This window comes from Brassica oleracea, unplaced genomic scaffold, assembly GCF_000695525.1.
Source record: "Brassica oleracea var. oleracea cultivar TO1000 unplaced genomic scaffold, BOL UnpScaffold00956, whole genome shotgun sequence".
Lineage (NCBI taxonomy): Eukaryota > Viridiplantae > Streptophyta > Magnoliopsida > Brassicales > Brassicaceae > Brassica > Brassica oleracea.
The window spans coordinates 24176-39572 of NW_013617548.1; the positions used below are offsets into that span (position 1 = coordinate 24176).

At 40.4% G+C, this 15397-nt stretch overlaps 2 protein-coding genes across 4 annotated transcripts; one reads left to right on the plus strand and one right to left on the minus strand.

Annotated features, from left to right (window-relative positions):
• The first annotated feature begins 9365 nt into the window (after window positions 1-9365).
• On the plus strand, window positions 9366-13710 carry LOC106320548 (RNA-binding protein 25-like). 3 transcript variants are annotated; one of them, XM_013758933.1, is made up of 9 exons: window positions 9664-9833; window positions 10035-10101; window positions 10554-10623; window positions 10757-11013; window positions 11128-11280; window positions 11419-11815; window positions 11904-12533; window positions 12614-13182; window positions 13277-13710. In XM_013758933.1, exons 2-9 carry the CDS (start codon window positions 10096-10098, stop codon window positions 13511-13513), a joined length of 2319 nt encoding a protein of 772 aa, XP_013614387.1. In that variant the 5' UTR covers window positions 9664-9833; window positions 10035-10095; the 3' UTR covers window positions 13514-13710. The 3 variants fall into 3 exon arrangements, with proteins under 3 accessions (XP_013614386.1, XP_013614388.1, XP_013614387.1); XM_013758932.1 differs by lacking the exons at window positions 10035-10101; window positions 10554-10623 and having other exon boundaries at window positions 9366-9833; XM_013758934.1 differs by lacking the exon at window positions 10035-10101 and having other exon boundaries at window positions 9605-9833; window positions 10554-11013.
• A 346-nt stretch (window positions 13711-14056) lies between these two features.
• On the minus strand, window positions 14057-14967 carry LOC106320547 (U-box domain-containing protein 19-like). Its single transcript, XM_013758930.1, has 2 exons — window positions 14530-14967; window positions 14057-14488 (listed from the first exon to the last, which is right to left on the minus strand). Exons 1-2 carry the CDS (start codon window positions 14965-14967, stop codon window positions 14057-14059), a joined length of 870 nt encoding a protein of 289 aa, XP_013614384.1.
• Between the last annotated feature and the right edge of the window lie 430 nt (window positions 14968-15397).

Below are 15397 nucleotides of genomic sequence, written 5' to 3' on the forward strand. Positions count from 1 at the left end.
CTTTCTCTGGGTACAACCAAATCATGATGCACGCCGACGATCGCAAAAAAATGGCATTTATCATGGATAGAGGAACCTACTGCTATAAGGTCATGCCATTTGGTTTGAAGAACGCAAGAGCAACCTACCAACGGCTTGTGAACAAAATGTTTGCAGACAAGCTGGGCGTCACCATGGAAGTATACATCGATGATATGCTTGTCAAGTCGCTACACGCCGCTGATCACCTCTGTCACTTGCAAGATTGCTTCGAAACTCTCAACAAATACGGCATGAAACTGAACCCAGCAAAGTGCACGTTCGGGGTTTCCTCAGGCGAGTTCCTTGGATACATAGTCACGTAGCGGGGAATCTAAGCCAACCCAAAGCAGATTTCCACGGTCCTGAACCTCCCGAGCCCAAAAAATAGTAGAGAAGTGCAACGGCTTACGGGTAGGATAGCTGCACTCAACCGGTTCATCTCCAGATCCACCGACAAATGCTTGCGATTCTACGATCTCCTGCGAGGTAACAAAAGGTTTGTCTGGGATGAGAAATGCGAGGAGGCATTTACCCAACTCAAGCATTATCTGACAACACCACCCGTTCTCGCCAAGCCAGATATCAGCGACGTTCTATCTCTTTACGTCGCAGTGTCACAAGCAGCAGTCAGTAGCGTTCTAATAAAAGAGGACCGTGGTGAGCAAAAGCCAATCTTCTACACAAGCAGGCGCATGACCGGACCAGAAACGCGATACCCAACTCTGGAGAAGATGGCACTGGCGGTTGTCGAAATGGCGAGAAAGCTTCGCCCTTACTTTCAGTCACATTCGGTGGAAGTATTAACCGACCAGCCCCTCCGAACAATACTTCAAAATACAAACAGGTCCGGAAGACTAACGAAGTGGGCTATCGAACTCGGTGAGCTTGATATCACTTACAAGAACAGAACCGCAGCGAAATCTCAGGTTCTCGCAGACTTCTTAATCGAATTGGCCCCGGAGTTGGAGCAAGATCTCACACTCCCAAACCCAAACTGGACACTGCATGTCGACGGATCTTCGACTAACAGGGGCGCAGGTGCCGGAGTTCAACTACAATCCCCGACCGGCAAACTGATCAGACAGTCTTTTAGCTTCGGCTTTCCAGCCTCGAACAATGAAGCAGAATATGAATCTTTGATCGCTGGACTCCGCTTAGCAAAAGCTGTCAAGGCCAAACGCCTAAGCGCCTACCGCGACTCGCAGTTAGTCGCCATTCAGTTTAGCGGCGATTACGACGCCCACAACGATCGGATGGACGCCTACCTCAAGATAGTACAGGGCTTAGCCGCAGAGTTTAGTATTTAGTTATTAAGGGTTAATTTATGTATGGTTGGGGTTGCCATTTGGGAACTTTGTCGTACTTCCATACTATTTGTCTTTATTTCGTGAGCTATACGATTATGTCAGATAGAATAGCAATGCATGTTTCGTATATTTTCCGTTACGTTAACATTTGGACTGTACCGAGTACTATTATTATCCACATATTTCGCTACATAATTTTTTATCATATGTGATAAATACAATTGGTTTCCAGCAGCGTATTAGTATGTGCTTGTTTATCATCCATCGCTTATTTTATACATTGTAACTGGTAATTTATTATTTAAACTAGATCTCGATTTGCGCAACCGCGCGGGTTTTTGTTTTTATTTATTTTATATAAATATTTTGTTTTCAATTCTAAATTGGTATATATAATATAATAAGTTTACGGTATGTTTTTTTCATTGAATAGATTGTTTCAAACTTTCACATGTATTTGTATCTTCTTCTATATATATATTTTCGGATTATTATTTCATTATTAAAATCGTAACTATATATATAAAGATTAGTAAAATATTGTTTTATTATCATATTCAAAGATATTGTAACATTTCATAAATTTAGAAAAAATTTTAAAAATTAAATTTTTCGCTTCGTAGATTTATATTATCGAGTAAATAATTAAACATTTAGTTTTTGTTTAGTTTTTAAAATAAATTATATAGTTTAAAATTTGTTTTTATTGGTTTAAGTTAGTAAAGATTAATCATTGTTAGATAATGCGAATTAGGGTTTCGAGGGAATTTCGACGGTGGGATTCTGAGGATCACGGGTCTGGAGAGAAACTGATACGGATAGATCCTTATCAGGATGGTAGGGACGGGATGATACGGAATCGACGGGGAGTATTTAGGAGACGGGATCTCACGGATCCTAGATGGATATTCAGATACAAAGGAAAGATTGGGAGTCTAAGATGCTGGGAATCAACAAGATCCTGGGATCTCTATTCGAGGAATATCTGGTATTCAAGCGATTACTCGCGGGATTATCAAGGTATGAATTTCGTTATCATTAAAACGAAATTTCATCTGATTGAAAAAGAGATTATAGAAAATCAGTTTCTATTTCGTTATAACGGCTATTGGAAAGTTTGGTTATTGTGTCTATCTCACAATTGGACTCTAGAGATCTTTGGTTGGCTGATTGTTTATTGGATTGCCATCGCGAGAATCAATCATAGCAGATGTGGTAACAATGGTGTAAAGCTTGGGCGTGAGAATTGGGGAAAATGGGTTTGCTATAAAGGGAGATTTAGATTCATGCTTTCTAGCATCACACTCTCAATTTTCATCACAAAAGAGAAGTTACGTGAGCAACTAGTGGGCTCCGGTGTTTCTGTTTTATTTGTTTCAATAAGCTCTCTGAGTATGTTTAATTGTTTTGTCATTGTGGTTCTTTTGCATCTTAGCTGGTTTCCGTTAATGGCTAGATCTTTTGGTAAGATCACCTTACTGGAATAAAACGGTCTTCTATGGTTTGTTTTTTATTGGTGTTGGTATTGGTGCTTAGTTATCTTGATGCGAAGCACATTTATCTGGTTTGTCTTTCTCCCTTGCGAGGTTTGTGCTCAATGGGGTGAGGACTGGATTGCTGTTGGAATGCTGCTACTTCACTTACACTTGGGGCTTTGGCTCTCACTGACTTTGTCACCATCATTGAGTCAGTTGTCGTGTTTGGTATCATTAAACCAAATACAGACAGAGAAGCGGACACAGAGTATGGAAAAGGACAGGAACATGTTTGTTATGGTGGTTCATTATGGAGACAAAGTTACAAAAAGACCAGGTTATCATCTTGTTAGAGATGGGTCATGGATCTCAGAGGAAGTATATGGGTATTCTTATATGGGTGTTATGTGGCGTTTGATGGAGCCAAACATAGGGCACAAAGACGGGTCTGATCTACATCAGGGGTGCGACTTATTGAACTATCAGGCGGTTCTAAATAGTAACAAGATTCAAACCTTTTATTTTTGTGGTGTCATTCCGATGTGGAACGTTGTGAAATTTGGCCATACAACGTCTTGCATTGTCTTCATTGGTACTTATGTGGAATCTATGGTGAAGTATTGGTTTGAGGATATGAGGAGAAATTTTACTTTGCTGATTGGAATGGATTATTAGATTCTGATTTGACTTGTGGGTTGTGGCATTGGAACATAGACATATGTTTAAACTCCCACGTTTATCTTTCTCATAATTTTTGGATATTATGGATTCTTGGTGAAATGGTCTCTATTACTTGTTACCTTAACTATTGTAGGCATAGGGGGCGGTTATTACAGAATGGGGCGGGAGATGCTGCAAGTATAAGGAGGCAGGAAGGTGACTGTCTGGTGTATCGTGATGGTACAGGAGCTGCCAGGGAATTACAGGGCTTGGCACTACTCTTGACGCTTATATGTACGAGGTTTTGGAATGGACTGGTAGAGCTGGTAATACGAAAGCGAGCTCTCTGGTTGGTCTCATTAAACCAATCACAGAGAGCGGAAGGAGATGTGAACATAGAAATGGCGCGCAAGAGGGGTAACAAAATGGAGAAGGGTGAAGCGGGGAGCTTCATAGGTCGTAGGGTGATCGACATATTACCAAGGAATTCAAGTCTGAGATCCTTGATTCAAAGTCATCAAACTTCAGGAGCAGAGGTTTTTTTGGAGGGAGACAGAGTTCACGGTTTTCAATTATAGCAAAAATAGCAAATGATTTGAGTGGTGTAACTGGTTTGTTTGTGATTATATTGATGGAGCTGTAGTGTCCTATAGAGTTTGACTTATTTCAAAGATCACGTTTTGGGATACGAGGTTGTTTGGATTGGAGGTCATGTGGTTTTAATGTTCAGATTAGTGTAAAGATTCGTCTTGTCCTAATTTTGTTGATAGTAGCAAGGGCTAAGTTTTTTCCTTTGTGTCGGTTTCTTGTACGTTATGTGTTCTCTGTGAATGGTAAATTTGGGAAAAATGAATTTTTAAAGTTTTCTTGGAATACAGTGCAATGGTTCAGGGCACAAATGAAGGATATTAGGTGGAGTGTGAAAATAGGGTACCATTACACCCGACGATTTGGCTCTTCGGAGCGAATGAAGAACAAATTTTTTATATGAGGATATTAAGTTGGAATTGCCGAGGAATGGGCAGTAAGTGGACTATAAGTTATCTAAGCGAGATAAGACATAAACATAAATTGGACTTTCTATTTTTATCAGAAATAAAGCAAGAATCAGAGTTTGTCCTAAAGTTTCAGGCGCACTTTGGTTATGATAATTTGGTCACAGTGGATCCAGTGGGAAGAAGTGGGGGATGAGCGCTTTTTTAGAATAATGAGTATCAGGTGAAGGTATTATATTCTAGTAACCGAATGATTGATGTGGAAGCAGAGGCTCTAGGCAAGAAGGTGTATATTACTTTTGTATATGGGGACCCAATTCAACAAATAAGGGAACAAGTATGGGAGCGCTTAACTAGATATGGTCTGACGAGATCCGAACCTTGGTTCATTATTGGTGATCTAAATGAGATTCGTGGAAATCATGAAAAAGACGGAGGATCTATAAGGAGTGCGGATTCATTTATTCCTTTTAATAATATGATACGAAATATTGGTTTATTGAAATTTCCGGCTAGGGGAAATAAATTTTCATGGCAAGGGCGAAGAGGAAAAGGGAAAGGGGCAGTGATGGTCCGCTGTCGTTTGGATCGCGCTTTAGCAAATGAAGAGTCCCATACGTTATTTCCTTGCTCTTTTACAGAGTATCTGGGGATGGTGGCCTCTGATCATCGACCAGTGGTGGCTTATCTAGACAACAAAGTTCCCAGGAGGAAAGGACAATTTCGATTCGATAAGAGATGGATTGGACAAGAGGGCCTACTGGATTCGATTACAATGGGTTGGGCAGACTCCAACGAAGGAGGAGTGGAAGGGAGAACATAGGGTATTGTTGAAAAAATTAGCAATTGTCGCCATGAAATTGCTAAATCTCGGAAAAATAATCCACCTTATGGGAAAGAAAAAATAAATGAGTTACAACAAGCACTGAAAGAAGTACAAACAGATAATACCAGGTCACAAGAGGATATTTTGGAGGTGTCTAGGAAATTACAAGAGGCATATAAGGATGAAGAAGACTATTGGCATCAGAAAAGTATGAATATGTGGTACTCATCTGGGGATCTTAACACCAAATTTTATCACACTTTAACTAAGCAAAGAAGGGTTCGTAATAGGATTGTGGGTTTACATGATGTTGATGGGAATTGGATTACAGAGGATAATGGTGTGGAAAAGGTGGCAATAGATTATTTCGAAAATCTTTTTAGTACAACCTCTCCATCGGAATTTGATAGTTTTCTGGCAGAGGTTACACCTGGAATTACTCCTCAGATGAATCAACGATTATTGAGGCTAGCGACAGAGGAGGAGGTCAGAGAGGCTTTGTTTATGATGCATCCCGAAAAGGCACCAGGATCGGACGGCATGACCGCCCTTTTTTTCCAACACTCCTGGCATATTATTAAGAATGATTTGGTTGAAATGGTCAACAATTTTTTGGTTTCGGGAGAAATGGATGCAAGATTAAATATTACTAATATTTGTATGATCCCAAAGACGGAGAGACCCACAATGATGACGGAGCTGCGACCAATCAGTCTATGTAATGTGGGATATAAAATTATCTCGAAGGTTTTGTGCCAGCAGTTGAAAATTTATCTTCCCTTACTTATATCCAAAACTCAATCGGCATTCGTGGCAAGACGGTTAATCTCGGATAATATTCTCATCGCTCAGGAAATGTTTCCCGAACTACGGACCAATAAAGCATGTCAAGGAAAGTATATGGCAATTAAAACGGATATGAGCAAAGCGTACGATAGGGTGGAATGGGACTTTATTAGGGCCTTACTGCAGAAAATGGGATTTGATCTTCATTGGATCAAATTGATGATGGAATGTATTTCCGCTTGCCCACCGATATCTCATTTGCTTTTTGCGGATGATAGTCTTTTCTTCTGCAAAGCTCTAAAGGAAGAGTGTCAAACTATTTTCAGGATTTTAAAGGAATATGAAATAGTTTCGGGGCAGCTAATAAATTTTGATAAGTCTTCAATTCAATTTGGACATAAGATCGACGAACCCGTCAGACAGGAATTAAGGGATATTTTGGGTATTCAGAATCTTGGAGGAATGAGATCCTACCTTGGTTTACCAGAAAACTTGGGGGGGGGGGGATCCAAGTTTTTAGCTTTGTCCAAGATCGCTTAAACAATAGAGTTAATGGGTGGACTTTCAAATTTTTCACAAAAGGCGGAAAGGAAGTGATCATTAAATCAGTGATCACGGCTTTACCAAATCATACAATGTCTTGCTATCGATTACCTAAGGCAACAGTGAAAAAATTGACGAGCGCCGTCTCACAATTCTGGTGGAGTCCAGGGGAAAGTACAAGGGGTATGCATTGGAAATCATGGGACAAGGTATGTGTAGACAAGGACGAGGGCGGTTTGGGATTAAAGACATCACTGATTTCAATACAGCGATGCTTGGTAAGCAGTTTTGGCGTCTGGTAGAGAAGCCAAACACTTTATTCTCTCGTGTTTTCAAAGGGCGGTATTTCAGAAATGCTTCACCTTTGGAACCGATCCGTTCATACTCTCCGTCATATGGCTGGCGGAGTATTGTTTCTGCTAGATCTATGGTAAGCAAAGGACTAATTAAACGGGTGGGATCAGGTTCTTCTATTTTTGTATGGAATGACTCATGGCTCCCAACTACTCGTCCGAGACCAGCAAATAAAAATCAACACAATTTATATCCGGACCTTAAAGTGGAGTCTCTCATAGACTCTACCTCACACACTTGGAATTCACAGGCAATTCAGGCTTTGGTGGATCAAATGGATGCGACACTTATAGAAAGCATACCATTGAGCAGGACTCAGAGGATAGATAGAGATGGATGGTACTTCACAAAGAACGGAAAATATACGGTCAAATCATGATATCAGGTAGAACGGATTTATCCAGATAGAGAAAGGCCACCATTATTAATTGGTCCCACGGTAGATGTTCTGAAGGCTCACTCCTGGAAAATACGTTGCCCACCAAAGTTAAAACATTTTCTATGGCAATTAGTGACAGGATGTATAGCAGTAAAGAAGAATTTACAGGCAAGGGGAATACAAGGGGATATTTGTTGTGGAAGATGTGGAGCCGAGGAGGAATCCATAAACCATGTGTTTTTTGAATGCCCTCCAGCTATTCATGTTTGGGCTTTATCGAAGATACCATCAAATCCAACTATTTTTCCGACAAGTGCTCTCTTCACAAATTTGGATCATCTGTTCTGGAGAGTTGTTCCGCAGATGGAAGATCATCAGTTTGCATGGATACTATGGTATATCTGGAAAGCTAGAAATAATAAAGTTTTCAGTAATCTGGATATTGATCCTTTGGATACGCTTAAGTTGGCAGAAATAGAATCAACACTGTGGGCTGAGGCACAAATTTTGAAAGAGAAGAAGACAAGACCACAAATAGTAGATACGATCCTGCCGTCAATTCCAGGAAGATGGTGTTTTGTGGATGGCTCATGGAAAGAGGGTGATACTTTTTCAGTACAAGGTTGGTACAACACTTTAGAAGGATTTGATGGATTGTTGGGGGCAAGAAATGTTCGGGCTAGTCTCTCTCCCCTTCATGCGGAGATGGAAACGCTACTCTGGGCAATGGTATGCATGAGGAATTTACGTCAATTTCAGGTTACGTTTGCAGTTACGTTTGCAACGGAGATTGTTCTCAATTGGTGAAGATGGTTTCGGAACCAGAAGAATGACCAGCTTTTGCAACTTATTTGGACGATGTCAAGATCCTGAAAGAGAGTTTCACCCGATCAGAGATTATCTATGTACCACGGACGCAAAATATAAAGGCGGATAGACTAGCACACAGTGTTAGGAAGCACCCGTCTTTCGTCGTTCACATGGATACGGATCACCCGGTTTGGTTTACAGAGTCAGTATGAGTCTGTAAAAGTCGATGACAAAAAAAAAATGATAAGACGTGAAACATCAAGCAAGGTAGCAAGCCTAGGGGTGTTCAATCCGGATATCGGTTCGGTTTAGGTTCCTTTTTTTTTGGTTTTCGGTATTTCGGTTAGTAAAATATAACTACCATTCTAAATCCATATTTACTTCGGTTCGGTTCGGTTTATACACCGTCAGTTTTTGGTTTATGCGGTTTTATACCAAAAAACATAATTATTTAGTTTGAGATCATATAAAATGAATTTTAGAGTCATATTGTCAACACAGTCATTTATTAAAAATATATTACATGTTCAAATAAATGAACAAAAAGTAAAAATGCTTCTACCATCAAATAAAATAATCAAATCTATAATTAAAATCATGAAATTTTGAAAATAAAAATATGAAACAAAACAGAAACGTGAAAGAATACTTTTTCCACTCTTCCATATTTAGTGTTCATTAAAGTCATGTTTTTTTGATTGAACACGAAACTATGTTTGTTTATAGATAAGAAAGAAGTTTTGAAAAATTTTCATTAATTATTTTCCAACGAATTTATCATCTTCATATTAATTTAGTGAATACTAAAATAAAGCAAAAAGATAAAAAAAAAAGACTTAGAAAATAAGATGTCTGAATTGCGATGTATTCAAGTGTTTTACAAATTATATAAGGTTCTTTATTACTATAACATTATGGTAATAGTTATTAACACAAATTTAACTTATATAACAAATAGATTTTCATGTATTGTTATAAAATAGATACATATTTACATGTTTCTACTTTTAATCGGTTTTGTTTGGTTTATTCGGTTTAATCGGTTATATACCAAACCATATCCAAATCCTACGGTTTTTATAAAATTATATCCATTCGGTTTATATGGTATATACCAAAACCAAACCATATTGTCTATTTCGGTTCGGTTCGGTACGGTTCGGTTTTACCATATTGAGCAGCGCCATAGCAAGGTTTAACCTTCTCTTTGAGGAGAGTTAAGATGGGGGAATTAGATACTTAGGGAAAAGCTCCAGATTGGGTGAAGTCATTACCCAACAACTAAGACTCCCATGGCCGACGATTCTTCCTCGCCGGCGACGGTAGATCCCAATTCGCACAAACCAGAGCCATCTACTCCAAATCCTTTATCAACCCCACCGCCTCAACAACAACTTTCGCAGCCGCAAATCGCTCCGCTCGATCCAACCAAACCACCGATCTTTCAACCAGGTCCGCCTTATGCTCCGTCTGGCTCACTTGTCCCCAATCTTCCGCCGCCACCACCATTCCGTCCCGGTGTGCAGTTCACTCAGGCTTCCAACTATCAAACCCCTAAGTCGGGAGTTCCTCCTCCTCCTCCTCCTCCAGGATCCATTCCTTATCCTGGCCAGCCTATGCGACCTTTCACGCCTATGGCTAATGGTTATCCCGGAATCCATGGTGTTCCTCCTCCTGGTGGGTTCCTCAATCAATCAAGTTTTTTTTTTTTTTTTTTAATTTCCCAAAGTTGTAGAGTTTTGTTTGCTTTTGTGTGTATGTGATTCACAAAAGTGGAATTATACATGTCAATGTTAGCTTAGATGAGATTAAAAGGTTTTAGGGTAGTTATAGCTTAGATCAGGGACACCGATGACCACCTGGTGTTTTCTCATACAGTGTCTTTGATTGAGAAACGTTTGGAGGCTTGAGTAGGGACTCTCACTTCTACGACTCCCTTATGTTGGTATGCTCAATATTCTCCTTCCTTTTCTTTAGTTAGTGTAGCTATAACCACCCACCCTCTTTAACACAAACCCCCTGACCTTAATGCTCTTGCATCATCTTGTTATGTTAAACTGAGATTTACTCTAGTTATTTTAAGAATTTTGAACTTGACCTCCTGGAAGCAAAAGCATTTGTAGCGACTGAATTCTCCTTGGTCTTGCTTCCACATATATCTCCTTCTTTTCCCTACCACCAGCTAACTGTTGCGATGAATTTATTATGATGACAAGTACTAGTTTTTATATCTTCCATGTGGGCATGTGATATATATGGCATTTCAATTCTATCCAATCTCAAATCCAACGTTTGTGAGATGGTTATATATTTATTATCTCTTTCAAGTTGCCCCTATGAGGAACAACTACTTTAATGACTGTGACACTGGTGCTATCTTCTTAATGTCTCCTTCAGGTTTTATCTGTTCATCCTGGCGGTATTTGTACTGCCTCTGGTGTTCATATCTATTTTGCTCTAGTTTGTGGTAACATAACAAAATGAATTTTCAATTCCGCTTTAGTGCCACTCTTGATTTATGCTAATTCTGTTCTTCTCTCTTAACATGTAAAACATTTACTGACGATTTTGCAGAGACTTGTTTTCTTTTGTTGATGCAGGGCTTGTCCGGTATCCTTCTCTATATCCAACGATGGTTCGTCCGGGTTTTATTACGCCCCCCCCTGGTACAGTCGGTGCTGTGCTGCTTGTACAACGCCCACTTATCCCGGGAATGCCTGGTCTCCGTCCCGTAATGTCCCCTATGACTAGACCAGCTCTTGTTCCTTTCGTACTACAAGTAGAGAAACCCCAGACCACAATCTACATTGGCAAGATAGCAACCGTGGAAAATGACTTCATGATGTCTATCCTCGAGGTTTGCTTTCTTCTTTCTGTCTGCGGTTTTCCCTTTTATAACTTTTTAAGGCTGTCTGTGTTTAGCTTCCTTTTTTTATATTTTCTAAGAATTGATTTTGCCATTGTTTTGCAGTTTTGTGGCCATGTCAAAAGCTGTAAACGCGCGGAAGATCCCACCACCAAGAAACCTAAAGGTTTTGGATTCTATGAATTCGAATCAGCTGAAGAGAGTCTTCGTGCAATACGCCTGCTTACCAAACTAACTATAGATGGACAAGAGCTTTTGGTAATCATGGATCTCTCAACCCAATTTTTAACATATGTTTTTTTTAATCCAAGTGGAGGCAGTTCTGCGTGTCACCAAGATCTCTACATAAGCTGTCTCTTAACGTGTTTCTCATTTTTTATTTTGTATGGTTGTTAGGTAAATGTTAATCAAGCAACAAAGGAATATTTGCTAAAATATGTTGAGAAGAAAATAGACAATGCAAAGAAAGCGAAGGAAAGTCAAGCTGTAGGAACCGAAGATAACCAAGGTGAAAAAGCTGTAATATCTGCGGCGCCCACCGTTGGGGAGATGGGAAAGGATGGAGAACCAAAGAGTAAAGAAAACATTGATATTGCTAATTTTGCAGTTCTAACTGATGAAGAAAGAGAAGCTGACAAAGAGGCTAAAGAGAAGATTGACAATGCTATTGAAGAAAGGTCAAAGGCCAACCCTCTGCCTCCCCCACCCCCACCACCACCTGCTGATGGTTCAGGCATAGAACTTGCCTTCAAATCTAGGGACGGAGACTCCAACACTGACATAGCTCGAAGTGGTCAGTTTCTTTTTTGCCTCCACTAAACCGGCTGCCATTTTCTGTTTTACTTATTTAATTTGTCTGATAAGATGTTTCTTTCATGTAGAATCCGCTGCAAATGATGTTGAGACTCCTGGAGAACACAATAGGCCTGACACAAGTTCACCTAATTGGAGTAAGAGAAATGACCGACGAAGCAGAGACAGGGGTGAAAAGGAGCAAGAAATGGATAGACATGAGAGGGAGGCAGAACGAGAACGTTTAAGGAAAGAGAGAGAGCACAGGAGGAAACTTGAGGATGCGGAACGTGCTTACCAGACTCGTCTTCGACAATGGGAACGCAAAGAAAGAGAAAAGGAGAAGGAACGACAGTATGAGAAGGAGAAGGAGAAAGACAAAGAGCGTAAGAGGAAAAAGGAAATCCGCTATGAGGAAGAGGAGGATGAAGATGATGATGATTCAAGAAGAAGATGGCATAGGGGTGCAGACGAGAGAAGAAGACGGCGGCTAAGAGAGAAGGAGGATGACTTAGCTGATAGACTGAAAGAAGAGGTTGCGGAGGCAAAGAGGATTGCCGAGGAAGAAAAGTTGCAGCAACAACAGTTAGATGCCTTAAGGCTCCTATCTGGACATGCAGTTATTGGAAGCGAACCGAGTAAGACAACAACCAAAGAAAACGATAATAAGGCAGCTCTCCAAACTGTAGGTGAATCTGTCCATGAGCAACATAGATCAGGTACAGACTTTATTTCCTCTCTATCTTATCCTATCTCCTTCTCTGTGTCTTTTTCTAATGGGTTCCTTTCCCAATTGCAGATATTGAACAAAATGGTTCTGGTAATGAAATGTCCATGGCTGTTGATAATAACAGTGGCTCAGAGGCACATGCTCCATCCAAGAAATTGGGATTTGGGCTTTTCGGGTCCGGAAAGCGAACTTCTGTGCCTTCTGTTTTCTGTGAGGAGGATGAAGAGGAAGCGCATAAGGATAAGAAGATGAAGCCTTTGGTTCCTATAGATTACTCAGCCGAGGAACAGGAAGCAGTGGCCCATGGTGGCTCAGGGAATACACCACCTCATTTGGCTTTAGCCGCTGAATTTGCGAAACGAATTTCGAGTACTAATCCCAAGGAAGAGACAGCAGACACCGATACACATAGGAGCAGACGGTCTCTTCATAAGCCAAGCCACCGGGAAAGAGAACGGGAAAAGAACAGAGACAGAGCCAGGGACCGAGGCGACGGGCATGGTGACGGTAAAGATTCTGGAACAGCAAAGACACCTGATACTAAGAAGCTGATGGATGCGAAACAATTGATAGATACAATCCCAAAGACAAAGGAAGAGTTATTTTCTTACGAGATAAACTGGGCTATGTATGACCAGGTAAGCTACTCATCTCATTGCACTTTCTAAAGATTAATGATAATTTCTTGTTGCCTTTGGTGCTCATATGTTTTGCCGTTTTTAACAATGAAAGCACCAATTGCACGAAAGAATGAGGCCATGGATATCAAAGAAAATCATGGAGTTTCTTGGAGAAGAGGAAGCCACACTGGTAGATTTCATTGTGTCAAACACTCAACAGCACGTGAAAGCCTCTAAAATGCTTGAGCTATTGCAATCAATACTAGACGAAGAAGCTGAGATGTTTGTGCTCAAGATGTGGAGAATGCTCATCTTCGAGATCAAGCGGGTCGAAGCTGGTGTCCGGTAAAATCCAAAGCCTGAAACTTTTTTCTGTTTGAAGACTTTTCTTCTTTTGTTGTGTACCCAATTTTTTTTTCAAGGTATTATCGTCTTTGGATTTAAAGAAGAATCATCATGTTTGCAAGCTTTAATGTAAAACGAGAGATTGGAAAAGATATATACATACACATTCTAGTCGACAATAAATATTTCCGCTTAATTATTCTCTATTTTTGTTTTATAAAATTGGTTTCTATGATGTTTTTTGATGTATTTCCAATATTATTCACTGAGCACATAAATTTGGATTATTTCTATTTGAAATACTTTTAAATCATGCAGTGTAGATGTGTGGATTGGTCTATCTGAAAAGCATTTTAAAACATAGTATAGATATATGGTACAAAATATTATTATTAACAGAGCTAAGATTTACAGATGTAAGTTAATATTTATTCAACAATAACAATAGAAGTGTATCTTTAACCTACAAAAAATGAAAGTCTGTGATGGTATATAAGCCTGTGAAAAAAAAAACTCAGAGTTGCTGTGTGGTGTGTATGTATACCAATCACCAGGCGGGTACGAACCGTCCTCTTTCTAAACCCGGTTCAATTTTCCTCTCCTGGAACTCATGAATTATTTTCATAAGAGCACTTGCCTTTCTCCCACCTCCACAGTCGCCGTTACTTAACACCGTGTAAAGCGACCCCACGATCGACGGATCCTTAGCCAGAGCCCCAAAAACGTCACTTCCCCCGTTAACACACAAATTCAAAAGCAGAACAACACAGTGCTGCTTCGTCGACAAACTGAGAATCTTCACCGTGAGTTTCAACCCTCCACGACGGAGTACAGAGATCATCCCGTCGGGATACTCCGCGATTTTCGCGAGAATCGCAATCGAATCCGCCTTGACTCCATCACCGACCTCGCCGGATCTCACAAGATCCAACAGAACGGAAACGGCTCCAGCGACGAGGACACGCCAGTTGTTATACGACTGTCGAATCAGCAAATTCCTAATCGCGATCAAAGCGTTGCGTTCGCGGAATCTCCGTAATCACAACCTTTAACGATTCTCAACAAACCTGGAATCGAACTCGGGATCTCTCCTATCAATCTGCAGTAATCTCCGAGAGAAGAGAGATAGAATATCGCAGCTGCTGCGTGTTTTCTACTCTCTGCTCTGGCTCCTTCGTTTAAAACCTCCACGATCATCTCCAATCCGCCGCCGCTTCCACCGATTCGAACTTTCCCGGCGATATCTTTGGAAAGATTCAAAATCGCAGCCATGGTGTTCTCTTGAATCGTCCGATCTCCCAAACGGAGAAGCTTCATGAGCGATTCCACAACGCCAGCTTCCACCAAACGAGATCTGTTGAAACAACTCGTCTTTGTGAGAATTCGGATCTCCACTAATGGCTTTATCTTCTCTTTTGTGCCTCCGTCGATCAATTCTCCGGCCAGAAAGTCCGCCATGAGTTTCCCGGCTTCTTCCGCCGCTAAACTCTCTGGAACACTGATAAGTTGGCGGTACCGTTGGCTTACTTGCAGAGGAAGCAACAAAAGAGGAAAGGAGTTAGAAGTGGCTAATGAAAAAGAGAAGAGGAGTGGGAGAGACTCTGACTGAGAAGGAAGCTTAGCAGAATCTATTATTGAATAAATGAAGTGATGTCGTTTTATTAAGTATTGCAGTATTTATATGTCTGAGTTGTAAACATTTGGGTTTATCAAATATACAACAAACAATCTTATCTTCTTAACCTATTTCTTCTCTCTCGAACCTCCCTTTTCTCTATTATCCCTAACCCCCTTTCTGTCACAGATAAACCCTAGTTTATCATTGGTATCAGAGCATAGTCATGCCTCTGAAACCAGACACCAACACGGAGAGAATCATGGTGATCGA